Genomic DNA, 27281 nt, shown 5'->3' on the forward strand with positions numbered 1-27281 from the left:
TCTCCAGAATTGCAGTTGGAAATTATTTAAATGCAGTATAGTACCGATTTAAAGCAATTGTTCTTGAATTCTACAAAACTAGATTTTTATAGAGTACTGCCGGAAGCTGAATTCTCAAAGATTGCTCACGCCCAGAAAATTATGGCGATGTTTGCGTCGTCTTATGTGTGCGAACAGATTTTTTCGACCGTGAAATTGCGAAAAAACTCAATCAGAAACCAATTGACTGATGAACACCTTTTCGCACTGCTGAAAGTTGCTTCGTCACAGCTGGAACCTGCTTTTGAAAATATTATGGAAGATGAAAAACAATTCCATATGTCTCACACGCCTACCAAGGCAGGCACTTCGAATAAAAGCTAAAATAAATATTGTTTAAGGTAAAAGGTAATTTATAACATTTGGCTGTAATGCTGTAATGTTTTTATAATATTGTGATTAAAAGATTTAACACAAAATGCATTTTTTCTATAATTCTGGCCCTCCTCTAGAATTTCTTATACTTTGTGGCCCGCCAGTAAAAAAGTTTGCCCACCACTGGCTTAGACGAAAATATACAGCAAGTTGAACTGGAAAAATCTATAAAAAAAAATTTAAATTGTCAAAAATTAATCTTTATTAATCAGCCTATACCCAATACAAACAAATTTATACAAACTTCACAAATCGTCGTTTTTCCTACGTAAAACTGCCAAAGCAACCCTGTGCCTGACCGTCCCAACGCAATTCTCCAGAACGCACTGGTAAACACCAGCATCCACCATCCTGGCTCTCCTTATACCCAACCGAAACTCATTTAAATTATGTGACGTAATAATTTTATTCCAGTCCTTCTTGTCTGCGGGATTAATGGTCGTTCCTTCCCATAACCAGGTTACTTCCGGTGCGGGATTTCCGAATGCCCTGACGTTATAAGTCACGTCGTCACCCTCTTTTATTACTGCGTCGCGCATTGCAGCTTCTAGAATGATCGGTTTCGCTAAAATAAAAAAGAATTATGAACAAAATATTTTACAACAGACATTACTGAACTCACTCAACACGTTTACCAGGCATTTACTCTTTAAAGAACCGAAATTATTTTCGACCATGACCTCGTACTCGCCTCTTTCGGCATAACAGATATCATAAATATTGCAAAATATTTTGTATTTTTTCTTTCCATAAGCCTCCATGCCCAACTGGATCCGATCGTCAGGCTCCATCTCCTGATTGTTCCTGAACCACTTGAAACGTGGTGAAGGATAACCTCTAACCACCACTTCTAAGGTCATAGTGAAATGTTCTTCAATGGTGAGATCGTTTAGACTCACCATTAATCTTGGAGAGCCTATTTTAATGATAACTAGTAATGAAATCTAAATAATTTATGAATAAATCTTACAGTTTACTGTTAACCTCCCACTAGCTTCAGCTTGACCACACTCATTTGTTATCCTACACAAATATTCTCCTGAGAGTTCTGTCGTGGGTTCATTGACAATTAGCTTAATAGTGTCGTCAGTTTGGATTCTGGTGAATTCCGGAATTTTATCCAGGATTTCATCTCCATCTAGGTACCTTGAAAATATTTGAAATAGTTTTAAATCTATTGTAAGTATTTATATACCATTTCACTTCCGGTTTAGGAAACACCTCCAGTTTTATAGTAAATTCAACATTATGGATAATATGGAAAACGTCTTGTTCCAGTACCAGAGCATCATCAAAAGACTCCACGATAGTAGGAGCCTTTTTCACGAAAATGCTAACAGTATCTTCACAAACTCCATGTGCATTGCTTGCTCTAAATGTATATAAACCTTCAAAATATTGAGTTAAATTAACAGGAAAATCAGTAAAAAACTAGGAGTCCATACCAGCATCATGGATGCCAACATTCCTGATCTTTAAAATGTAAAAACCTTCCTCGTCATCGATGAGGATCTTTCTGGAATTGACCAGTTGCAAGTTATCTTTGTACCATTTTATGGCGGCCCTAGGTTCGGCCTCTATTTTCGCTTTCAGAGTCACCGTAACGTTCTGGGACACTATTTGATCGCAACCTAATTTTTGCAGGAAACGTGGCTTACTGTAAACGTAAACGCCCCAGAATTGGGAAACTTGAGCTAGGCAATTGGTCGCTATTACAGAATAAACTCCTGAAATGAAACCGGAAAATTTAATTTTGTCACGTTTTATTTAGGAGACGCGAAAAATATAAAATCTAATAGTAAAACATGATAATTGGAGTAATACAGCGATGTGTTTCCAAACTATATGTGACAGTCAAGGTCAGTCTAAGGTTTAGCGGGAAACCGAGTATTATAATGTCAATTATAATTCGTAGTCTTTTGTGTAGACTTTCTTTATATCTTTCTTTGAGTTGAATGCGTTTAATAAGGTAAAAGTTCGACGTTTCTAACAATCATTCATGATAGTTTAGGAACACAGCTATGGTATTCCTATCGTCTCCCAAGTATTGGCTAGGTTATTCTAATGAGAATATTCGGCAAGCATTCTTTTAATACAAATTTCTCTTAATACGACCCTGTTCATTATGGGCTCGGTAAACTCTGCGTATTGCACGTTCTTGTCGCCGTGGCTCTTGTCAGGTGGGCGGACTTATGCGAATCAACACAGGGCCGTACTTTAAAGAATTTGTTAAAAAAGCATTATTTATATGGTCGATGTTCAATGAGTTATAAGATGAATTTTAAAGGGTTGTAGTGCGTGTAGTTTTATTGCGTAGTTTGTACCTAATTGAACTGGTTGGTATGTAATTATCCTCAACACCTCCAACAAGATCCTTAAAACTATACAGCAAGGCTTCGCGGAATCTGAAGTCTGTATATAAAGATACAGTTTTAATTTGAAAAATAATAATTTACTAAATAATGATAAAATAGTTTGTTGACCTGAGCTTACTGTGTTACTTTTCAAGCTCAGAAGTTCTGCACAGTTTTTCCTATAAATTAAAAAAAAAATTCTCATAAACTTATTCAGTATAATAGCATAATAGCGTATAATAGTTCTAAGATTGACAGTAATATTTAAGGAACAAGTCTTTTTTTTGCTAACAAATCATTTGTCAATATTGTGACGACTCATGACTAAGCCAACTGAAACTAAGGCCGTAGTGTTATCTAAGGCTTTCTCGTATATTGTAAGGATTGTTTAAATAAGGTGAAGCAGATGTTAAGCCTTATGGTTACCGTGTATTATTACCGAGATTATTATCGTGGCAGCAGACTGGGAAATGCTTGAATATATGACCTAACCACAAGCATTCCTGTTCTAATTTATGAATCAGTAGATGTTGCTATTTAAGCTATGAAAGACAAAATCTTTAGCTTGCAACAAGGTAAATCTAATCTTGGTAGTAAAAATAAATTTGATCTGCATAACCAAACTTCCCGAGTCCAATAATGGTGATTTAGATCCGCTCTCTTCTTCAGAATATTATGGCTACTGCGCCAATAATAATTAGGCATTTACGCTTTGGAAAGCTTAACAGTAGGAATGTTAGGATAGTTTTGAGCTCTGCATGTGAAGTCTAGAATACAATCCGAAACAGCCACGAAATTAAAGTTAATAATTGTGATTTAACATTTGATTTAACTCCAAAAGAAAGAGAACTAGGAAGAAAGCTCTGCACTAAAGAATTTAAAGAATCAATAAATCAAGTATGGTGGTGAGAATAATATCATGATGAAGTATGTTAGGACACAAAAAACGACCGAATCAAAATCAATGCAATATTTTAACCTCTCGTTTTAATGTAATTGCTTGTAAAAAATACCAGTGGGAAGATGGTTTTCACAGAATCTTAAATTATTCAAAAAAAGGCTGCTCACAAGAAATACAAAGAAACTGGACTTATCCTTGATTACCAATATTTTTGCCATCTGTGTAAACAATGTAAAATTTCAACTAGGCTTGGATATAAAAGCTAGATTAGAGACACTGAGGCAGAATTGTATCAAAATCCCCATTAATTCTTTACAGAGTTCTCTGAGGTTTCCTTCTCATTATTTTCCTAATGACAGAAGGGCTGCTTTTTTTTAACTTTTTGCTGATTATTTTGGCTGTGTGTACACAAGCTATGAACATACCCTCTACAAATAATTTTAATTCTCACAAATTAAGCAGTTTTTCTATTTCAATCTCAGATGTTTACACAGATTAAAGAAGTCTTCATCCTTACAAAGGAGCTGGTCTTGACAATATACATCCAATTTTACTCAAAAATTGTTGCTATATCCTTTCTAGACCTCTTATATTCATATATAATCAGTCACTAAGAACAGGTCACTTTCCAAATTTTTGGAAAATGAGTTATGTGGTTCCAATCCATAAGTCTTGTGATACCTCAGATGTGAAGAGTTATTGGCCAATATAAAACACATAAACATTATCCATAAACTTTTTGAAAATTTAGTTACAAAGTTCATTATTTCCTCTTTGGGCTCCGAAATTATTCAGGAACCAATTGATTTTAAAGAAAATTTGATATATGTTGACATACTGGCCTGCTGGTGCCTTGGAGAGCGGTAAGGAGATTCATTCCATTTACACGGACTTCTTTAAGGCATTTGACAGGGTGAATCATAAGATTTTACTCAGTAAAGTTATTGGTATTGGCATATCGGGTTTTCTTTTGGACTGGTTGGGGAGCTATCTTAGAGGTAGAAGTTAAATTATGCGGTTTAACAACTTTACACCTTCCCCATTAGCAGTCTCCTCAGAGGTCCTCAGACTCTGATTACCTCTGACTACCTTAATTTGTTCTAGGTAGTGGCATGTTCTGATGACTTACTTGCACTTTGGCATGATCTGGCACTTTGGTGCCACGCCAATGGCATAAATGTCAATATGTAACTTAATTTCTCATATCTACCTTATTCTTTTAGAGTGTGTGCAACAAATAAGAGATTTGGGACTGCTGTATGATTCTAACCTAGACTTCATCATTGCACATGTGATTCACATTATAAAGAAATTTAAAACGTTGCTAGGATTCCCTAGACAAAGTACGAAAAATTTTAATCACAGTACAGGGTGTCTCAAATTCGAGGGTGACCATTGCGATCTCAGAAACCGTAAGAGTTACAGGGTCGATTAAATGGAAGCAAAGTTGCGCAATTTAGAGCTTAATAAAATTACGTTTAAAAAATGTTAAAATTCCGTATACTTCCGGAAATATCAAAAAAAAAAAAAATGATAGAGAGCATTTTATAGCTTCAGTTTATATAAAATCAATTTATTTGGAAATCTCATTGATATATCTTTCTCTGATGCACTCATGGAGTTCTTATGGGAAGTATTAGAAGGAGTAATCGGAAATGCAAGAGCAATACCTCATTTTAAAGGCAAATAAAAATACTTTATAAAAATGAGAAAATCCAATATGGTGCCCATAAGAAAAAATTAAATTGATGATAATCGAAAAAAAAACGAAACGTCGGATTAATTTTTTTTTTGCGTCGTGTTGTAGGACATAAGAAGTGGCAATGAAAAACTGTTTTTAGTTTTCCGATGTCTCTTTAAATAAAGTCGGTAGAAGCTAAAAACGATTTTGACAATTATCGATTTTTTTCGGATAACTCCGGAAGTATCCGGAAATTTTCAAACATCATTTCATTAAGCTCTAAATTACGCAACTTTGCTTCCATTTAACCGACCCTGTAACTCTTACGGTTTCCGAGATTCCAATGGTCACCCTCGAATTTGGGACACCGTGTACATCCGTTAAAACACTGTGCCTTTGTCAGAACTCACTTGAAGAATGTTTTCTCTGTCTGGAGCACAAACTCGTATCTATAGATTGAGAAGAGTTCAGCGTAAATTTTGCAAGTACATTCACTACTACATGCTTAAAACAAAGCAATGAGCTACATAGCCTTGATTTTTTTATACTTTTTAAGTCTTTTCTGGGAGCTTTATGTGGCCTTTATTAGCACAACCAAGTTGAGTGTCAATCAATTTGTATCGTTTTTTTTTTCTTTTTTATTGTTTAATTTTTACTTGAGTTTATATTTAGTGGCTTGCTTAATTTTGTATTACGCTTGACCCGTTTATAAATGAAAAAATAAAATTGAACAGACAGAACCCTCTAGACATTTCGATCTTTCGAAGGTTCTATATACTGGCCATCTAATATTTACTACGCCCTTCTATTGTAAAAAATAATGTGTACTGTTAACAAACATGCACATTTCCTCCTGCAAGTATTTTCCATTAAAACCCTACTATTTTTATAGTACCATATTTTAGTTCAAAAATTAGAAATATTAGGAATTAAGGGTACAGTCTTAAACTGGTTTAAATCTTATTTACATTAGTCTCCGTCTGGGTCGGTCTGCATATCAATAAGATCAACTTGGCATCAAGAATTCATTAGTTTATACTTAAAATAGGCTTAACAACGATTCCCTTTCTAGGTGCCGTTTTTTTCAGTTGACATATTTCACACAGTTTTAGGTATATGTTAATAGTTTCTCTAGTAATGTTTGCGTATTTTTTCTTTAACTCTTCTTCCAATGCTGAAACAAAGTGCATGCGTTATAAAAAATTCTAGATTGAGATCTAACGTGCCGGTACCGGTATCCGAATAAATCCCGGTAATAAGATCTTATAGGCAACCAAGAACCTAAATATTAGTTTATTGATTGCTAATAATTTTAACTCTGTCCTCCTTCGTTAACACGTTCAGCGCCATGACGGTCCCATGGGACCTACGGCATTTGGGTCAGAACTGACCTTGTTGGTCCGATGGGACCTACAATGTGTTATAAATTTGAACATCGCTTACTGTCCGTAGGTCCCCTTTTATATGCTTTAAATCATTAAAAAGGACCGTCGCGGTCATATAGACTGCAAAAAATATGCGGGGTATGATTTTTGTTTTCGCGTTACCTATGTGGTCCATTATAAATGACAGGTATGTATATAAAAATATTTTTGTACAAAATGTTTTATTTATCAAAGCTAACAATAAACACATCACGTTTTAATTTTTTTTGTGAAGCTTATTGAAACAATTGAGACACATAAAGGGCTCTCCATCACATGATTGACAAAAAGTAATAACTTTTTTTGTTTTATTTTGTGCTGCCTTCCTACCTTCTTTTTGGGATAATTCTTTGTAACAGTTTACGCACATGCGTCTTACTTCATGTTTTTTTCCTTCTTTGGCTTTTAATTCATGTTGCCTGGTTTTAGAAATATCAATTGATAGTTCACGATCACCATTATCAACCACCTCAGTTAGATGACGAACCAGTTCCTTTTTGAAATCAACGATGGATATATTTTGGCCGGAAATTTCTTTGTAAATTATATGTGCATTTACTACAGAAGTAGTAAGCAAAAGTTCAAATGCCAACTTACGATACCACTTTATGGTTTTACGTAAAGGATTGCTATAGGCGCCCATTTGGTCCGATAAATCGACTGATGATTTTGCAGCATTATAGTCGATTATCATTTTTGGTTTGACTTTGGTTCCTCCTCTGCATCCAACTTCAACTATTTCACTGGAATGTCTCGTAGATAACATAAGAACATTGCGCTGATCTTTCCAGTTTAGAACCGTAATTCCTCTGTGATTTTCTTCAGCAATAATTTCACCTTTTTTTAATTTTTTTGTTACGACACTCTTAGGCAAACCCTTTCGATTAGAGTGCAAAGTTCCAATCAAATGTGTATTCGCATCTAAGAGTTTATTAGCTAAATCTAGGTTAGTATACCAATTATCAGTGCATATAGTACGACCTTCGTGCAGTAAATTATTTCCCAAAGATAAAACGATGTCCGTTGGTACAGTTTTTTTTATTTCTAAATTTTTACCGCAATAAACTTTTAGGTTGTAGGTGTAACCCATTCCAGCACACAGCTTAAATAGTTTGATTCCATATCGGTGCCGTTTTTGTTTCATGTATTGTCTCATAATAAGCCGTCCCCTGAATGGGACCATGGTCTCGTCCACACACATATACTCCCCTGGTATGTAAAGTGCTTGGAAATTTTCAACCAATATATCTACTAAAGGTTGGATTTTATACAGACGATCTCCTGGTATACAAGCGGAGTTATCTGCAAAGTGAAACATCTTTAGAATTAGTTCAAATCTGTTTCTGGTCATTTTTGTTCTTGCAAATTGAACATGATATAATGGGTCTTGGCTGCAATAATCTCTTATAGAGGGCAATTTTACGAGACCCATCCACATTACCAAGCCTAGAAAAGTGTTTACTTCTTGAATGGTAACTGGATTCCAAGAATGAAGTCGAGATCCGGGAGCTGCATCGTTCCCTAGGAGTTGTTGGGTGGCATATAAATTAGTCTGATCGACGATCATCTGTAGAATTCGATCGTCAATCAAAGCAGAATAAACAGTACCAGCGGTACAGTCGGGTGCTAACAAGGCTGCTACGTTTGGTTCAACCCCTCCTGTGCCTCCATTGAATGCAAGTTTTGGCTGATTTCCGGTTGGAGGACCCCATTCCTTTTGCAAATGTCTGACATTATTCTGATCTGTATCGACCGTATCTTCAGGATCATTGTCAATGTGTTGAATAACTTGAGTTATATTATCAGCAACTGATGGTAAAACAGTTTTACAAGGATTTCCAGGAAACAAATGCTCAACAGTCTGATTTTCTGGAAGAATAATTTCAGTTAAATTAGCTGAACTCGTAGAGAGTAAAGGTTCAAATTCACTTTCAGTTGGTTTTGGTAAACAAAGCTTTTTCGAGTGTGGCTTTGGAACAATTCGTTCAGCTTCTGAGTCAGTCTCAGAACTTGAATCAGTCGGCTCAAAACATGGATCAGCATCAGAGTCATAGAAACTGCTACAATCTTCATCTGACATGTCCAACCTCAAAGCTAATGCCTCAAGTTCATCGGGCCTTAGTGCTCGTTTTCTATCACGTTTGTTTTCAGACATCTAGAAAAAAACAAACTTGCTAGAACAACCGTAAAATATAAATATAATATTGTTCAAGCTATTCCGATGTGCGATGTTCATAGGATCGTAAAAATAACCTTTAGCACAAAAAAAGCATATTATATTCACTTACCTTTATATTTCCAATGAACCACTCAAAACTCACGTTATAACAAGCACAGGTACAACAAAATTGCAAAGATAAGAATTAGACACATGCGCTACCAATATGCACGAGAAACAGAATGATGCAATAACTCACCTCCCACCACGCGGACCAACGGTCCCGCGTTAAAAATTTGCATTCGCCAGACCGCGTTGGTCCCATGGGACCAACTGTCAATAACTGTCAATATTTATAAAAATGTGTCAATAATTCAACAATTACTAATGTTAAGGTATTTATTATCATGATATCTTTCAAAATTTATGGTTAGTCCAAAATTGAAAATTGCAATTTTTTTTGCTGGCGCTTAACGTGTTAAAACGTCCTAACTACAAAATTCTCTTTTTTTGGCTTATTACATTTTATTGACCTATCAAATGGTATCTACCTCCTTGGCTAAATTAAAAAGTCCTAACTACATTTTTTATGCCTTAAATTCACCTAAATATATTGTTCGATGTGCAGAAAAGACGATAATCCCAAATTAAAATGTCCTATCTATCTTTTTCTAAGTTAAAATGTCCTAAGTAGCATTCCGTTTATAGAATATTCATTTATGCCAGTAGGGACATATTCGAAAAGTGCTAGGCAAGTGGCAATGATATGGCACAAAAGGGTTGCGGGTCGAAATAAGAAAAATTTAATTTCAACTTTTTTTTTATATAACAGAGATTTATATTACGATCCGGCTTGACGACTGTGCAGCTCAAAACAAAAATTAAGCTTTATTTTTTTTTCTTTTCGTTCTAAACTCTATCGAGACTGAACTGGAGAATTTGGAAATAAAATACTTTCAATTTGGTCACACTTTTATGTCCGCGGACTCGTTCCAGATAGAACAATTATTGAAAAGGTACGGTAAGGTATTCGATTTTAATGATTTTAAATCGGCTGTAGAAAAGGCAAACTCATCTAAGGTCCATGTAAAAGAGATAAACATAAAAAACTTTTTTGAATGGAAAGATTGTTCATCCAAGTTTAAGCTTCAAAAAAATGTTCCCAGAACTTACTTGCAGAATATGGTACATTTGCACTTTAAAAGGGGATAAAATGTGTTGTACTACAAAAATGCCTTTTCGGAAGAACCAAAACCTTCTTGCCGAACACAATGTCGAGGTGTAAAATTAAAAAGAAAACAAGATCTGATTTCTAAGCTATGTCCTATTATTCCGGCTAACCGAATGATATTCTGGAGGAATTAGCCGTTTCCCAAAATAATGATACTGACAATAAAGAAAATGTAGATTTCCAGTAAGAGTAAAGCACTTTTTGAGTAACTGATTTTTATTCATAATGATTTCATGATTTACTTTCATCCTTTTTTTAATGTTCTAATGTTTTATTAGTGAGTAGTTTAGTTATAGTGAGTTTATTAGTTAATAGTTTATAAGTTTATTAGTGAGTAGTTTAAAAAGTCCTATCTAACTTTTTTTTCTAAAATTTCACCAAATATTGAATCTAGTCCCTTATTAAACTTTACCCACAAATGTAAAAAGCAAATTTCTAAGCATATAAAAAAAATCAGGGAATTACCTCAAAACATGAGGACTGCATATTAGTTTTCATAAAATCTCAATTTTCTCAGCTTTATCGATTTGCGAGTTAGGATGTTTTAACTAAGGACAGTAGAACTAACCTTATAAGTTATTGTTAATTCTTGTCGTTATCCTACAATTTCCTGGCACTGGTTTGGATACCGGTAGCGGGAGGCATATTTACTGAATTAATTTAATATTGTACAACTCAAGTACCGCCCGGACGCACCATAGCATGCCGTCCCATTGGCTAGACAAGCCGTTAAAAACAGCTACATATTTCAGGATTCTATTAGGTGATTCAGTTTACAAATTAGTTTGTGTTAGTCCAGGTTGGTTTTGATTAGCTTAAGTTAGTTTTTTTTGATTATTCGACACGCTAAATCAAAACAAACCAGATCAAACCAACTTAAGGTAATCAAACCAACCTGAACTAACCCAAACTAATTTGTAATCTAAACCAGCCAATAGGATCTTGTAATATATAGCTGTTTTTAACGGCTTGTCTAGCCAATGGGGCGGTACTTGCATTGTACAATATTAACATTAGATTAGTAAATAATTAGTGTTGTTCCGAGACATACCTTTATGCCGTTTATGACCCGTAGAAATATGTGCCTGGTGAACGATAGGAAACACTTTATCCGTGGAAACAAAATATAGTATGGCATCAGAATCTTCTTTGCGTTTTTTAATTAACTTTTTCACGCCACTTATACTAATTATATCAAAACGCTTTATTCTTCTGCACTGTTTAGCAGATAGGGGTTTTGATTGGGACTAGCATAAATTTGCCTCCTTTACATCATTAAGTATAGTGAGGTAATGATTTTTTCCCGTAAGATTATGTTTTTGAGTACCTGAAGCCTCCAATAACCGAACTAATTGTGACTCGAACTCAGCTTGCATTTTTATAGAGGTAAATGGTTAAATATCGTACTTAAAATAGTTGTGATATTTATAATTTCACGAGCACAAACGAAACAAATTCTAAATAACAACATAAACATAACTCTACTTTTTAGCTGGGTTTGGGAGGCTGCAAAACTAGTGCTGATAACACAGAAATATACAGAACTAGTTCTGTTCATTTCATATTGCGCAAAACTAGTTTCGTTTATTTTAAAATGCTCAATAGTCGTATAAAATATTTTTTTCGGGTTTGAGAAATATTTCTTGAGAATTGCGTATATTTTTCGGGCAATGCCCGAATTCGACTATTGAGCGTAACAAATTCATCAATTCATGTTGAAGTGTTATCAGTCTGTATCTATTATAATAAATGTGCCAAAAAGGCGTATACACACTGTCCATGCAAACAAAAAATACAATCGATTGTCGCATGGCAATGTTGCAATACAAACAAATAGTATTCCCATTTCATTCAAACTCGTAGTGACTTTTTAAAGGTTACGTACATATTTGATTTTATTTACTTCAATAATAATTATGCCGTTATTCGGAAGTAAGTTTTCCCCCAAAAAAACGCCACATCGAAAAAGTAGCGTGAACGTGAACTCTGATAAGTTGCTCGAGGATTTAGTCGGGGATCAGCGACTGGTGAAAATCAACTTGAACGGTCAAGAATTGATTTTTGAAAATGGCGAATGGATACCCAGTTCCGGTAAGAATAGTTCGACGCATAAGCTGAACCAGAAATTGCGAAAGAAACTTGCGGAATTGCAAGAGGAGAACAATTTGCTGAAGGTGAAGTACGAGTTGGTGCTGAACATGTTGACCCAGGCCACCGCGGAGAGCCAAGTGATGGAACGTGAGTTGGAGGTACTTAAGAAATCCAGCAGAATAAAGTCACCATATAAATAAGTCATTATTGTAGATTTGTAATATAATATAAGGTATTTATTTAATCTTACCTGTATCTTTTAAATTGGTGTCCTTAAGTACCAAAGTAAATGTCGGATAATTCTCTACCACCTGTATATGATCGTTTTGCAAGATTGGTTTGCCTTCTTTTAAAAATTCAACTTCTGGTGTAGGAATTCCATCAACTATGACCGGAACAATTAAAATTTCATCAACACTTATAGATAAATCTTCAATTTTAGACTTCAATACCGGATACTTTTGCCCTAAGATCATCAAAATATGAAACAAATCAGGCACATTCTCGCATTAACTTACTAATAACTTTCAAATTAATATCAACTGAATCGAACCCGATTTCATTTTCTGCCATGATGGTGTAGATCCCGGCATCCTCAAACTGTACGTCTTTAATAACCAACAGAAGAATATGCTCGTGATTCTCATGATAAATTCTATAAAAATCAAGTGCTAACATTGTTACAAATAGAAAACTTATAAAACCGTTACTTATATTTTGAACTGGGCTTAATAGGAACGTCTTGAAACGTGCATCTCATATCTGGCCTCGGATATCCGTTAATTTGCACTTGCAGCATCGCCTGGTCACCCTCGTTGCATACCACCTCGGTTTTTTCGACCACCAAGGAAGGTTTCCAATGTCTAAACTAAAAAGAATGGTTGAGAACGGTAAAATTAGACCTTATGTAATTAATCATTTATACCGGTTTTCTCTCAGATATATCGGAACTGTCCAAAGAAATATCACTTTGATGATCAATTTCTCCCTTAACAATCGCACCAAAACTGAGAATCCCTCTGGTTGTCCTGGCCACGGAGGTCATAAGATGATCTTCGGAGCTGATATGTTGGAATACAAAAGCTACAGTGTCCTCGTCGTCCCCCATAAGGGCCTGGAAGTTTTCTTCAGGTTTGAACAGTTGGTCACCATCTTTTTTCTTGTTTGCCTCTTTCAGTAGATCGACGTGGGACATTATTAATGACCCGCGTTTTTTTTAAATAGTTCTAAAATAAAATCAAATCCCTTTCAAGACTTAAAGTTTTTTAAAACCTCACGGTTTTACAGCAGTTTCTTAGGAGTTTTACCGTAGTATTTATAATAAATATAGTTTAAAAAACAAGAAAGGAGCATTCGGTAAAAAAAAAAAAAATAAATTGCCTGTTCAGATTTAAAGAGAAAATATTTCATACACGACGAGGTCAAGCCACGAACTTAATAAATATACCTGGACTGCTAATATATAAGGCCCCCACACTCAGGGACGGATGCATAGGGGGGGGAGGGGGGGGAGGCTCCCCCCCCAATGAGAATGTGCAGTTGGTAAAAATTTCCCAGAGTTGGTAAATTAAAAAACTCAAGTTTTCAAACCAGACTAATGACACACTTTTATAAAAACATTATGTGATAACCTATTTTTTAAAAACCTTAACATAAGCATTTTCTTAAAACTAATTTTACCAAATACAATAATGTCTGTCAATAAATCGTTGACTCGGTGTTATTCTTAATATTTCTGGGACGTCGCGGCCCGATAAACAAAATGATATCGGCACATATCGCTTACAAAGATTAACATGAAATTCTAGACCTTGATCCTTGATTTATATCAAGTTACAACTGAAGACTTTTTGGTAAAAGCCCTATTAATTTTTAATGTAGGTATCCTCTCTTGCAAAGAATAAAATATACACCTTAACGTCCTTAACTTTCAAAACAAAATAATTTTATACGACATTGCAGCAATTCGATTTACCGCTTATAGTGTGAATGCACATTTAGCTATATTAAAATCAATGCGCACTGCCCGCTAAAATGTCACTTGTCAAAGTCAAAAGTAAAAATTTAGTTTTGGCGGCAACAAACAGGTGAATTATTGTTCTTATTCAGTTTTTAAATACATTTTGAAGTTTTGGATAAGTTTTGGTGTTTTAAGATGGAAAAAAAAGTACGTTCGAATAGAATAAGAGTTCAGTGTTTATCGTGTGGTTCAGAGTTTGTGAAAGAATATAAACCTACACATGAGAAAAAGATGCACGGCGGAAAATGTGTAGCAATAAAACTAGTAGGCGCTCCAGACAATCCTTTTGTTTTGGCGGCAAAAAAAAGACGAAATGAAGAAGTTAGCGAAGGTAGGTAAAAATACATACTAATACAACTAAATCGCGGGTTTGGCCTTGTAATGAGGTAAAAAGTAAAGGAGATGATATAGTCAAGATTGTTTACACCCCTTTTAAAAGAGGGGTGTGCTAAAACCACAAAATTATCTAGATTTTTATATTCATTCATTATATTTATTCAGTCATTAAAAATAAACAATACTTAATTAGCAAGCTTAATTTCGCGATAAATTATTACCTACGTATTGTATTGTTTTAGCATCGTCTAGTTCGATAGAAAATATACTTGAATTGGCAGTGAATAAAAGAAAGAGCAAAGAAGAATGTAAAGGTAAGCTGAATATAGAATATAATAGATATATTTTGATAGGTTTTTGCGTTTAAAGGCCGTTTTACACGCTACGAGTTATCGTACACGTGTATAGCTTATACACGCTACGACATAGTGTGTAAATAGCAAAACGTACTTCTCACGGCAAATAAAATAAAAAAATTACACATTTCGTAAAAACTTTAGTTTTGTATTTCGATTTTATATTAGCCAATAAAACGTACGATAATTCGTAATGTATAAACCGGCCTTATTAGTGGTTATAGGGAAAAAGAACACAAGAACTTTTTCTGATTACTGATTTGGATTTGTAGATGTAACAAATACTAAAAAGCCAAAACAGTTAATTACCGTTTTTCCGGAAGCTGAACAAAGTAAAGACATTTTAATTGAGGAGCCTGAAAATGAAAACATTGAAAGCTACACATTTCAGGAATCAGAACATGGTATGTTTTATTAGCCAACATATTGGTCTAGTGCAACACAAAATAATAAAATGTGCAATATCTTTTAGAAACAGGAGATGATCACGAACATTTTTCAGACCGCATAAGCTCTAACTCTAAGACTCAACTTAATAGTGATTCGATGGATAACTTAGCTGATCAGTTAATAGTGCCTAATTTCTCATACGTGAATCAAAATCAAAAGTTCTTCATGAATCCTTCGGACAAAAATTCCGAAAATGACTTCATCCAAGAACAGAGCGAGAAGGCATCATCACAAGGTAACATTAGTATTTACTAGATAAAAATTAAAAATTATATTTTTCACCTAAATAAACTATTTTCTTTTTTAGTGGAGAATATTTCTTTGAATTTTAACGTGAACGAAGAAGAATTTGATAAAACAAAGCCTTCCACAAGCCAAAATAGTCAAGAAGACTTTGACAATAATGTGTCAGATGAAGTAGACCACAATAATTGGTTTGAATGCACTGGCAGTTTTGCTTCATTATTAGATCATTTAACTAATGCTAAGAATTTATTAACTAATATCCAAACTGATTGTAATATAGATGAATATATTACCATTATCCAGATTTTGGATATTACTAATACCATTAAAGAAAAATGTGAATTAACACGAGTGTCGTGTGAATCTTATGTTTCCGTTTTAGAGAAGAAGCGTAGCATTTACGAAGTAGATAAACATGTTGGAGATAATATGATGATTCTACATGACCCCGGCATAAGACAAGAAATTAAAACAGACAAAGAGCGAGACTTTCTCATTGCATTAGGACCCCACCAACCTAATTTAAGAATGTTTCCCAGCGATGGTAAAAATCGCTTCAATTCTGGATGGTATAAAGAGTATCCTTTCTTAGAATATAGCACAGCCAAGGATGCTGCTTTTTGCTTTGTTTGTTTTTTATTTCCCACTGGCGTAGGAAGGGAGAAATCCGAGTTAGCTTGGAGTAAGAATGGAGTCTCATCATGGGGAAAAATGAAGAGCTCTGGATCAAAAAAATTAGGGAAGTTACAGCAACATTTCAGTTCCGTCTCACATAAACAAGCCTTGCGGGATTATGGTAATTTTACTAATAAAGCAAACAACATTGATATTTTAATTAACAAGGAACAAAGAGTTAGGAAAATTGAAGAAGAACGCATTCTTTGTCAAAATACAGAAGTTGTCAGTATTTTGTTTGATGTGGCTAAAACATTGGGTCGACAAGGATTAGCATTTCGAGGAAACGACGAAAATGATGGAAATTTTGTTCAAATTGTGCAGCTGCTTTCCCGTCACAATCCAATTCTTGGAAAATGGCTAGCAGACAGAAAATTGCGTCCTTACCATGTAAGTTACATGGGTGCCTCTTCTCAAAATGAGTTTATCGAAATACTGGGTAAAGAAATACAAAAAGAAGTTGTCTCGGAAGTAATAAAATGCCCGTTTTATGCAGTGATGGCGGATCATACTCCTGATATTTCAAACAAAGAAATGCTATCAATTGTAGTTCGTTCAGTTGATGAAAATGGTTTACCAAGGGAAAGACTACTGTCTGTTATGGAATCAAAAAATAAAACTGGGGAAGCCACCGCACAAGATATTCTGGATACATTCATAAAGCAAAACATTGCGCCAGCCAATTTAGCCTTTCAATCCTATGACTGTGCTGCCTCAATGTCTGGTAAATTTAAAGGTGCGCAAAAAAAGCTGTCCGAGTTGGTGGGTCACAATATTTCTTACATTCCATGTCAAGCCCATAGAACAAATACAGCTTTGGAACATAGTTGTCACGCTTCATTTATAGTGGCGGAAATGTTTAACACGTTGGAGGAGCTATACGTTTTTTTCAATTCGAGCACCAAACGATTTTTTGCAATGAAAGAAAAATTAGCTGAAGTGGAAAATTCGATTTTAATAAGAAACTTATCCAAAACAAGGTGGACCGCTCGGGCAGAAACGCTAAAAGCTATTAGCATATCATACGAGGAAATACTTCAACTATTAGAAGATATTTCAAATGCTAATGATTATTCAATAGACAATAAAAGCAAATCCAAAGCATTGGGTTTATATAAAAGAATGTTGTGTTTCGATTTTATAGTATGTTTAATGTTCTTAAAAAATATATTTTATAAAATGAAAATAATCACAGAAATTCTGGAACAGGATGATCTGAATATCATTGATGCCGTAAATATGATTTCTTTAACATGTACTTCGTTACGAAATATTCGGAATAGTGAAGAGGATGTAAATAATTTAATCGAAAGTGCCATACAATTTGCAGTAAAATTAAATGTTGATCCGGAAACTGATTTCCGAAAACATCATAGGAGGCGTCTTGTTCCAAAAAAAATTGATACAAATAGGGATAGCTCTGTTAATATTCCATATAAGCAGTTTTATAGAAAAGAATTTTATCTTGTTCTGGATACTTTAATTAAGTTTTTAGATGAAAATTTGTCAGTTGTGCTTCAAAATGTCTCACCATTGACAAACTTATTTTCTTTTCCTTTAAACAAAAAAAACATAATTTTAACACAAATAGAACAGGCTATCTTACTATTTCCACCCAGTCACAAAATTGATGAATTAGCTTTACAAGCGGAGTTAGAAATATTGTTTGAACTATGTAGCAAGTCAGAAAAAGTTGTTAAGTCCATGCAGGATGTGATGACAATTGCTTCCCAAAATAAACAGATTTTTCCTATAGCATTTAAGTTTTGTAGATTTATACTAACAGCTGGATATTCGGTAGCAACTAATGAAAGAAAGTTTAGTCTGCTTAAATTTATAAAAAATGCCAGCCGTTCAAAAATGAATAACGAACGGCTAGACCTAATCATGGCTATGAAAAGTGAAAGAGACATTTTAGATCGTTTAAATATTAAGAATTTAGTAGCCCAATGGGCAAAATTAAAACAAAGAAGACTTAAGGTCATAAGTAATTTGTAAATACTAGTTAATATAAGTTGTAAGTTTTGAATAAGTTTACAGTGAAAGAACCGCACTATAACCAGTATACTTATTTGTTAGAATGTAAAATAAATATTACGAGTTGAACCGATTTTTTTATTTGTTAGTGATATGCAAAAAGAGTTTATTGACTTAATTAATTCTCTAATTGTCTAACCTTCTACTTTATAAGTTGGTTAAAAAAATATCCCAGTTGGTAAAAATACAATTCTTTCCCCCCCCAACACCGGACTTTTCGGTACGTCCCTGCCCACACTGAAAAATGACGAATGCCTGGTGGCCGCCATTTTTATAGTGGTTGTGTCATTTTGATGTTGGTCACTCTGAAGATTTTCAGTGTTGCCAACAAAAAAATATATAAATAACAGTAATGAAGCTGACGACGCTGATGTGACCTGTCACGAACTAAATTTATTTTTTTTCATTGACATTGTTTTTAAACCATCTTTTGGATTCTAAAATCACGCACTAAAATCTCGAAACGATTAGTCGATAAGACTTACACTCACTCGATAAGATTCTAAATAACATTGTCAATTGTGAGTAGTGGATTGCCTAGTTTTTGGCGATTTGTCATACGACCTAAGTTAATTGAAACTTTGTCTTATTTTAGGTGAGGATTACTTTCTTTTATAAATTTTAACAAAATTCTTAAAAAAGTACAAGAAAAATAGTCAGATCTAATAACGCAACTATCTTATTGCATCTATTCTTAACTAAATGTACCTTTTTATTTTGTTTTTTTAAACATAACCTCTCAAAAACTTTAATTGTTTTATTTCCCTACAATTGGCACACCTAAAATTTGTCAGAGTGACCAACATCGAAAGGACACAATCACGGAAAATGGCGGCCACCTAGTAGTGGTCATTTACTTTTCATTGAATTAGTAGTCCAGGTAGGGTTAATGCGCTAGTTCTCGACCAGTTTAGTAAAATTTTCACTTTCAAATGTTGTGAAAATTGAAATATTAATCTATCACTTACCATAGTGACTTTTTCTAAATCTCTAAACAGTTTTAAATTATTTTAAATAAATATTTTTAATTGTGGTGTATTCTAAATATTTTTTTTAAATAAAAATAGTAAAAAGGGGCATTTCGCTAGTTCTCGACCACCCCACATGATTCGCGACCATTTAAATGTTAGTTCTCGACCACTCTTTTTTTAAACAACTTTAAGGCGATTGGATTGCATAGTATAGACAACCTTAATAAAAAAGCCTTAACAAAAAATAACACAAAAACAAATATTTATTTATTTAAAAAAAAACAAAACAAATAAAAATGCTCTATATAAGTAAAAAAAAAACCAGATAGGAAATAGGAACAAAAAAGTTAAAGAAAAAAACCCGTGGGTTGGTTTTTAATAATAAAAAATAAAACGAAAATTAGTGCTTACAAATAAAGTAAAAAGTTAAAACTAAATTTGAAAAAAACGTACTTTAACATTCATCACGTTTGTAGTTTTGAATTGCGGCAATATTATATGGGGTATCAATGAAAGGGTGCATTTTTTGTGATACCATTTTTCACAATAATAGTCGCATCCTATATTTTTTTTATCATCGTCGTCCGTATCACTGTTAAGTTCTTCGAAGCATGTTGCACATGGTATCTTACTCTGCTCTGTCAAGCTTTCAGGATTTTCACCATTTTTTGTTTGTTTTTTCTTCAAAGCCTTTAAAGGTTTTTGCTTTTCTCCCTTTAATTTTTCTCTTTCTTCTTTTTTCTGAATTGTTTTACTAGATAAAATCGCGCTAGGTATTTTCAAGAACGGTTTTTTTCTGTTAGTGTTACTACTTCGCTTAATTGGCTCAGGGTATACCAAATTCTTATCATATTGTCAAATGCTTTTGTAAAAGAACATGATGGTTTATTTGATGTTTGCAGCGGTAAGCTGTTGGTAACAGCTGATAATTTTAAGACTTTAACCTTTAGAACATCATTACAATCATTCTTGCTTTTATTAGAAGTGGTATCAACATTTGCATCACTGGACAAATGATCTTTTATAATATTAGGCTCAATATTAGGGGTAATATTAATGACATCATCAAGGTCATCACTTAATATTCTCTAGTAGAATCAATTTGTATATTAAGGTTACCAGTAGTACTATCATTGTTTATATTAGAGTTATTATCAGATGTAATTAACGTAGGAGTACTTGACACAATGTCATCATTAAAGTTAGGAAAATCAAACACTACAAGTTCGTTATTTTCTAAGTCCTTCATAAAAGATGATGTAAAAGTATCACCTAAAGTAACATCTGGCAGTAAGTCAACGCTTACCTGATTTATATCATTATTAATTGTTAAATCATTATCAATTATTTGCAAGTCAGGTTTACTTGAGCAAGAGGGTTTTATTTCTACTTCATGAGGCGTAGCTGCTTGACTAAAGGGTTGAGAATCATCTAGAGCTTTTGGTGCTTCTATCACAGGATTTTTCGTAATACTATTGCGTTTTTTTGGACTTTGCTTTTCAATATTCTCTTGCAGAAGTTGTATTTCATTTAGAATTACATCAGGGTTAATTCCATAAGATTGTAAATTTTCTTTAATTGTTAGAATTACTTTCTTTGCTGATGTTAAGTCTCTTTGTGAGATCCTTCCCTCACTTGATCGCCTTTCCCTGGGTAATTTGTTTGTTGAAAGAGCTTCAGTTATATTCATGACACATTTTGTATAATCAACAGAATCAGCATCTAACGCAAACAACCCACATTTCCGAAACCCATTTTTGATACTCTCTTGAAATTCTTCTACATTGTTCGATAATACTTCATTGAAAATACTGCAGAAATTTATTTTGCTTACTGGACAATTAATATTCTCTGGTCTACTTTGCCAGTTGCGAACCGTTTTTTTCCAATCGGTTTTCATTGGTTTGAACAAACTTACATCTGCAGGTTGCATTATATGGGTTGTATTAAGGGGGGGGGGGGGGGAAACACATATAAAATAACTTGGTTTTCATCACACCATTTACTTAACGACATAGTCATGTGCGATTTATGCCCATAAATAAAAATAATTAGTGGTTTAGAAATATTGTTTTTCAATGTCCATTTATGAAAATCATTCACGATGTATTCAAAAAAAACATCTGAAGTCATCCATCCTTTCTCAGATTTCCCATCTTTGTGGCATATTTTCGACAAGAGCTCTTGGGGGTCTCACATATGGAAATAATACTAAAGGTGAGGAAATGTTTCCACTTGCATTAAATATCATAAGAACAGTTATATTTTCTTTTTCGTTTCCAAGTTTAATGTCGTAAAGATTTTTGTAGCCTTTAGGTCCCAGAACTTTTCCTGATTTAGGGTATAAACAAAACCCGGATTCGTCATAATTGAAGATTCTTGTGGGATCACTAAATATTTGCATAGGGTTGTTTTTAGTTAAATATTCTCGCAAATCTAAAAACCACTTTCGTATTGAAGTCTCAGTGACCACTGCCCTAGCCTTATTAACGCTTTCCGCTTCTCTTAGAGATATCTCCGGATTCCTTTTTAAAAATCCTAAATACCAGCTTTGTCCTGGTGTGTTGTGCTTAAATAATTCCTGGCCAGATTCTTTCGCTATCAGTGAGACCGTCTCTATAAGAGTATCTTTTTGTATTGGAAACCCGCATTTAGCAATATTTATAATCCAATTCCTAATAAGTTTTTCCCCTTCCTCAGTTAGAAGGGGAGCAGATCCAGGTTTTTTAAGTTCTTCAGACCTTCTTCCTGATAACCGATCAAGTAGTGTCGTCTTTGGTACCAGATATTTTCTACTGGCCTCACGAATTTTAAGTCCATTCTCTCTAATGTCTTTTAAAGCCGTTTTTAATTTTTCTTGTGAATACGTAAACATCTTTCTTTTTGGAGCAGCATTTTTTGAGCGAGTGCGAGAAGAATTTTTCTTATTACGTGCCACTGGAAAAATAAAACATTTGCAATCAAGATAGAGGACAGTTCCGAATGAGCGGACTCGCCCGAGGCATTCCTTAGAGTTCAACAGTATTATAAATTTTTTCTGATAAAGTGTGACATACTACAACATAAGTGTTAGTACAGACCATTTGCACAAACGACCCTGTTTGCCTCGCGAGGCAATTCCTCAGGCGAGGCAGTTTAACGCTCCAGAAACACATAGAATCGAGCCTAGAATTCATCAAAAAGATGGGTGGTCGAGAACTAAATTGAAGTTTTGGAGTTCTCGACCATCAAACTTCAGCAGTAAATTTATAATTTATATGTTTTGAAAAGGGTGGTCGCGAACTAAACTAATGGAAATATTATATTTTTCTTACAAGATATAAGAACTGCCACCACATTTAATTGAAATGAATATTTTAACATTAACAATTTAACAATGGTCGTAAAACTTTAGTTCTCGACCACCCGGCCGAGAACTAAAAATGACTATTATTTTGAATTCAGTTCGCGACCACCTAATATTTAGTATAAAAAAATATATTTTGAGCAAAATTTTGTTGAAAATATTATCAAAAAGCCTTTCTAAAGCATATATAATAAAGACACACAATTTTTTTTAAAAATCTGTTCACTTATTCGCTATTTTCTGTTGCAACACGCTTTACAACTTTTTTTCAAATATACACAATAATGCTAATGCGTTTGTGGCACGATGTTAGTATCATGTAGGAGGCGCTAAGTGTTACCGATGATCAAAAGGTGTCAAAAGCAATTCCAAATTATTTCGGCGCGAAAAATCTGATTGTTTTCTTATTATTAATGTTTAAACGCTCAAGTGGTCGAGAACTAGCGCATGGTCGCGAACTAGCCCTATATTTATTAAGTTCGTGGGTCAAGCAGATTTGAAATATGCCCGGCGCGTTCGCCAATATATAAGAATCAAGCATGCAAGCCTTACCTACTCGCTTGGAATGTGATTTAAATTATTGATGATTTAAATTTTTTGGGTTATTTGAGTTACAAATGCGTAGTTCAAATACGATTTTCTTTTTTCTTTTTTACTTGTAATTTAATGTTGTAGTAAAATAAACATGATGTGTGCAAAATAGTGAATAACTTAAACCAAGTTTTATACTTATTATGCGTCGAACATTGTTGCTTTAATTACCTTCAGTTTTTTTCATTATATTTTAGCTCATTTTGATTTTTGGAGGTCAATTTTGGAAAGAAGATTAAGAAAATTGTCAAAGCTGGCCATTTTTAGAATCAAGAAAAATTACAAATTTTGAAAAACGATTGTGGAAAACTAATGAAAAAAATCCTTTTTATTTGTCCAAAATATACACATAAAATATAGTAAGTAATATAGAAATAATCTTATCAATTCTTCGCAAAAGGACGAATAAGGAAAGCATCGCGATTATAAAAAACCGATACACAGATACGAGTCTACATAAAACCTAAACCTAAACCTAGATTTACAATAAAATAAAATAAAATCCTAAAAACTTTTATGTATAAACACATCAGTTAGGAGTAATCAGTTTTCTTAAATTATTTCACTTAAAAAGCTAAAAGAAACCGTAGATGCATGCAATTTGTATTGTATTAATTAGAAATCTATAATAGATTTAATCAAAGCAATAACCTGTGATACACAGATCAATTTAATCACATACACAATCAATTAAAAAATAATGGAGGGATTCAATTTTTATTTTTTATAAAACAATTATTTGTACTTATAATGATGTAACAAGAAATACGAAAAAAAAAATTAAAATATATAAATTACAAGATATTCCCTTGTTTGGTCAATAAGTTACTTTTAACATCTTTATAAATGTAAATATAATATATGTTTGTGTTTTTATTTTCTCCGCTAGTTCATTCCTTAACTTAATAGCTGAATGATTTTTGGAAATTCGTTTTATGTTGCGGAATTAAGAAATTATTTATATGCCTTGTATCGTGGTTATGCCGACTACAGTAAAATAACCGAGGCAAATGAATGACATTTTCGCCTGTTATAGTCATTGATAAAATGGAAAGCCTATTCAAGTGAGGCGTAATAACGTTATATTAAATGAAAAACGTAAACAGGAGTTTTGTAATTTTTGAATTGAATTTGCCGTTTCCGCTGAGTTTCCTCAAACGCATATAGGCAATACCTAGTTTTCGCTTCACGTCTGCATTAAAAGATAGTTCAGAATCCAGATAAATACCTACATTTTTAACTTCCTCCACTATTGGAAGGCGTGTATTATTTATTTTAGGAACAAAATTCTCGGACACTCTTAAGTTTTACTTTGGTACCACCAAGAAATATCGCAGACGGTTTGGAATGGTTAATTTTTAAATTGTGATTTTTGGCAAAATTATTAATACGATTCAAGTCAATATTAAAACAGTTTTGTGCAGTTTGCACCTGACTTTCAGGAAATGATATATATATTTACGAATCAAAATAGACCCTTGAGGTATTCACTGTGGCATAATCGAGTAATCTGGCTTAGCTAGAAGGTAGTCATTAGTACGTATTGCAACGCAGTGGGAACGGTTGCTAAGATAAGAGGAAAAGAAATCTATCGAGGTTCTTGAAAGGCCAAAATATTGCAGTTTTGCTAGAAGCAGCTTATGACTTGAGAGTGTCCAAAGCCTTGCTAAAATCTAGCAATCCCAAACACGTTACATTTTTATTGTCTTCGTTTATTCGAATATCATTGATTAAACTTGTAAGGCTTGTAGTTGTACTATAATTTTTCTTGAAACCCGATTGACAAACTGTAATAACTATATAATATAATATATACAAAATTTTAAAACCAGCAGGTAATATACTAATTGGCCTCAGATCATTAAAGTTTAAAGGATTGGATAATTTTGGTATGGGTTTAATGATTGATTTCTTCCAGATAGCAGGATATATATTTTCCAGAATGCAAGTATTAAGTATGTTAATCAAAGGTTGTAGGCAAAATGGTTCAATCCTTCCAAATTCAAAAGGTTAAGTATATTAAGTATACGTACCTTGATTCACACCGTCGCTAACAAACTGTTTCAATTATACTGTTCAATTAATAATTGTCTCACCCACAAGCTTTATTAATTCAACAATTAGATTGATAATAAACGATACGAGAGCAGTTTGGTCATATGCCAAAAAGAATCGATAAAATTAGGCGGTAGACAATTTTCTAGGTGCCCATCTTAAAAATAGAAGAACAATGCAGTTGTTGATTCAAGTTCAATCAATACGTTATTACATACAGGGTCCTTTGGCAGAATTAAATTACGAAAAAAATAAAACAACGAAAACTTTCTAGGCAATCCTGTTTTATTGTTAATCTAATATTTTTTCACAAGACCTAAGATCAATTAGTTCGTGCAAGTTCCCATATACAACACTACAGTGAGTGCAAGTGAAAATGTATGATATCAAAGACAAAGACGAAGACAAAAAACTTTATTGCGGTGGTAATACAAAAGTTTATAGAAGTCAATGAATATACAGTATTGGCCAAAAGCCCAGACACACTTTTATACAAGCTTAAATTTATTGTCCATAGTCCGTAAGGTCAGTAAAGTTACTATTGCTATATTCATCAATAATTAAAAAAAAACTCTTGGACACAAGATATTTTTTTAACACTATTTTAAATTTAAAAAAAATAAAGTAAAATATAGGGCCATAAAAAGATACTCCTGTTTTTATGCGGTACATTCTATGACATTCTGTGTGAATATTAGAGTTGTTTCTAGTGAAATGTGAAAAGAAATCACCGTTGTTAACACTGATCTTGACTTGCAATTAATAAACAATGATAGGTGTACAAACAAGGCACAATTAAAATATTTGGTCTTAAGAAATGCATTCTGCACTCCGCCCTATAGTCCAAGGAATCAATTTTTCAGATAACTGGTGTACTGTCAACAGTAGTCAAATCTAAATTCCTTGTCGATAGGTACAATTGTTGGTTTTTATCAGCATATGTATTTAATTTGTTAGAATAAAACCAATCTTCGATTGTGTGTCCTGTTGACTCATATGCAAATCACCAAGTGCATATACTTTTTTTATTAAAGCCCTCGAGATCATTTTTATATATCAAGAAAGCAGAGGTCGAACTGATCCTTGAGGATCATTAAATTGTAATTCTGTAAAATCAGATTGTAAATCATTCGAATTAACCACTTGAGATATGTCATAGAGATAGTTTTCTATTAATTTTTTTGCTAGAGCACGAAAAATTATTACATTTTAATTTTATTGCAAGGGTTTCAAAGGAGACACAATCGAAAGCTTTGCTCCAATCGCAAAATGTGGCTGCATGTATTCCCTTTTTTAAGACCATCATTTACTATTTCAATAAAGTGATTAATTGCCATTGTGGCTGATTTGGCACTTCTGAAACCAAGCTATTTATTACCTAAAAAACATTGGATTCAAAGTACAGGATAATCCTTCTTTCTTCCTTAAATTATTGTTAAACCAATTAAGGTTTAAGCCTAGGTTTTTGTTTTCACCTTTAATATTATATAAAAAAGCTCTACTAACGTTATCGTGTAAAAAAACAACAAGTAAACGTACTTTTTCCTTAGTTTACATTCCATTAGATTTTGTGAAATCCCAGTTTATACTATTTACAAGGTTAAAAAATTCAAATAACATGCTCCTTGTAGTATAAAGTTGTATGTTGTCATTAATTGTGTTCTCTTTTAATACCTAAGACAATATGATATTCACATACTAATTCCACTGATCCAAAATATTGTAATCATAGGTTGCAAACTTGTCAATGCATGAGTCCTCATGAGGCCTTCAGTTCCAACTAAATCAACGAGTCTATCTGCTTTATTATCCCTGAATAAAAAGTGAATATTAAAATCACAATTGAATATATGGCTATATTTAAGAGTTTTTTAAAAAAATATTAGATTAATAATCGAATATAAAGAATGTGAAACAGCAAGTGACATGAATGATTTACAACAA

General features: G+C 33.4%; 3 protein-coding genes across 4 annotated transcripts; 2 read left to right on the forward strand and 1 right to left on the reverse strand.

The window, feature by feature from the left end:
- Nucleotides 1-598: 598 nt before the first annotated feature.
- LOC126737298 (obscurin-like) lies at nucleotides 599-25481 on the reverse strand. The gene is made up of 10 exons (XM_050442142.1): nucleotides 25316-25481; nucleotides 13180-13480; nucleotides 12965-13122; nucleotides 12773-12909; nucleotides 12505-12720; nucleotides 1860-2141; nucleotides 1610-1802; nucleotides 1385-1560; nucleotides 1037-1330; nucleotides 599-979 (listed from the first exon to the last, which is right to left on the reverse strand). Exons 2-10 carry the CDS (start codon nucleotides 13447-13449, stop codon nucleotides 660-662), a joined length of 2046 nt encoding a protein of 681 aa, XP_050298099.1. The 5' UTR covers nucleotides 13450-13480; nucleotides 25316-25481; the 3' UTR covers nucleotides 599-659.
- LOC126737476 (protein chibby homolog 1-like) lies at nucleotides 11995-12503 on the forward strand. The gene has a single exon (XM_050442397.1). The coding sequence runs from the start codon at nucleotides 12080-12082 to the stop codon at nucleotides 12452-12454; it is 375 nt and encodes a 124-aa protein (XP_050298354.1). The 5' UTR covers nucleotides 11995-12079; the 3' UTR covers nucleotides 12455-12503.
- Nucleotides 15026-18417, forward strand: LOC126737276 (uncharacterized). Of its 2 annotated transcripts, none has more exons than XM_050442110.1 (3): nucleotides 15026-15370; nucleotides 15439-15651; nucleotides 15724-18417. In XM_050442110.1, exons 2-3 carry the CDS (start codon nucleotides 15513-15515, stop codon nucleotides 18333-18335), a joined length of 2751 nt encoding a protein of 916 aa, XP_050298067.1. In that variant the 5' UTR covers nucleotides 15026-15370; nucleotides 15439-15512; the 3' UTR covers nucleotides 18336-18417. The 2 variants fall into 2 exon arrangements, with proteins under 2 accessions (XP_050298067.1, XP_050298072.1); XM_050442115.1 differs by having other exon boundaries at nucleotides 15469-15651.
- Nucleotides 25482-27281: the final 1800 nt, after the last annotated feature.

This window comes from Anthonomus grandis, chromosome 1 (assembly GCF_022605725.1).
Source record: "Anthonomus grandis grandis chromosome 1, icAntGran1.3, whole genome shotgun sequence".
NCBI classification, from domain to species: domain Eukaryota; kingdom Metazoa; phylum Arthropoda; class Insecta; order Coleoptera; family Curculionidae; genus Anthonomus; species Anthonomus grandis.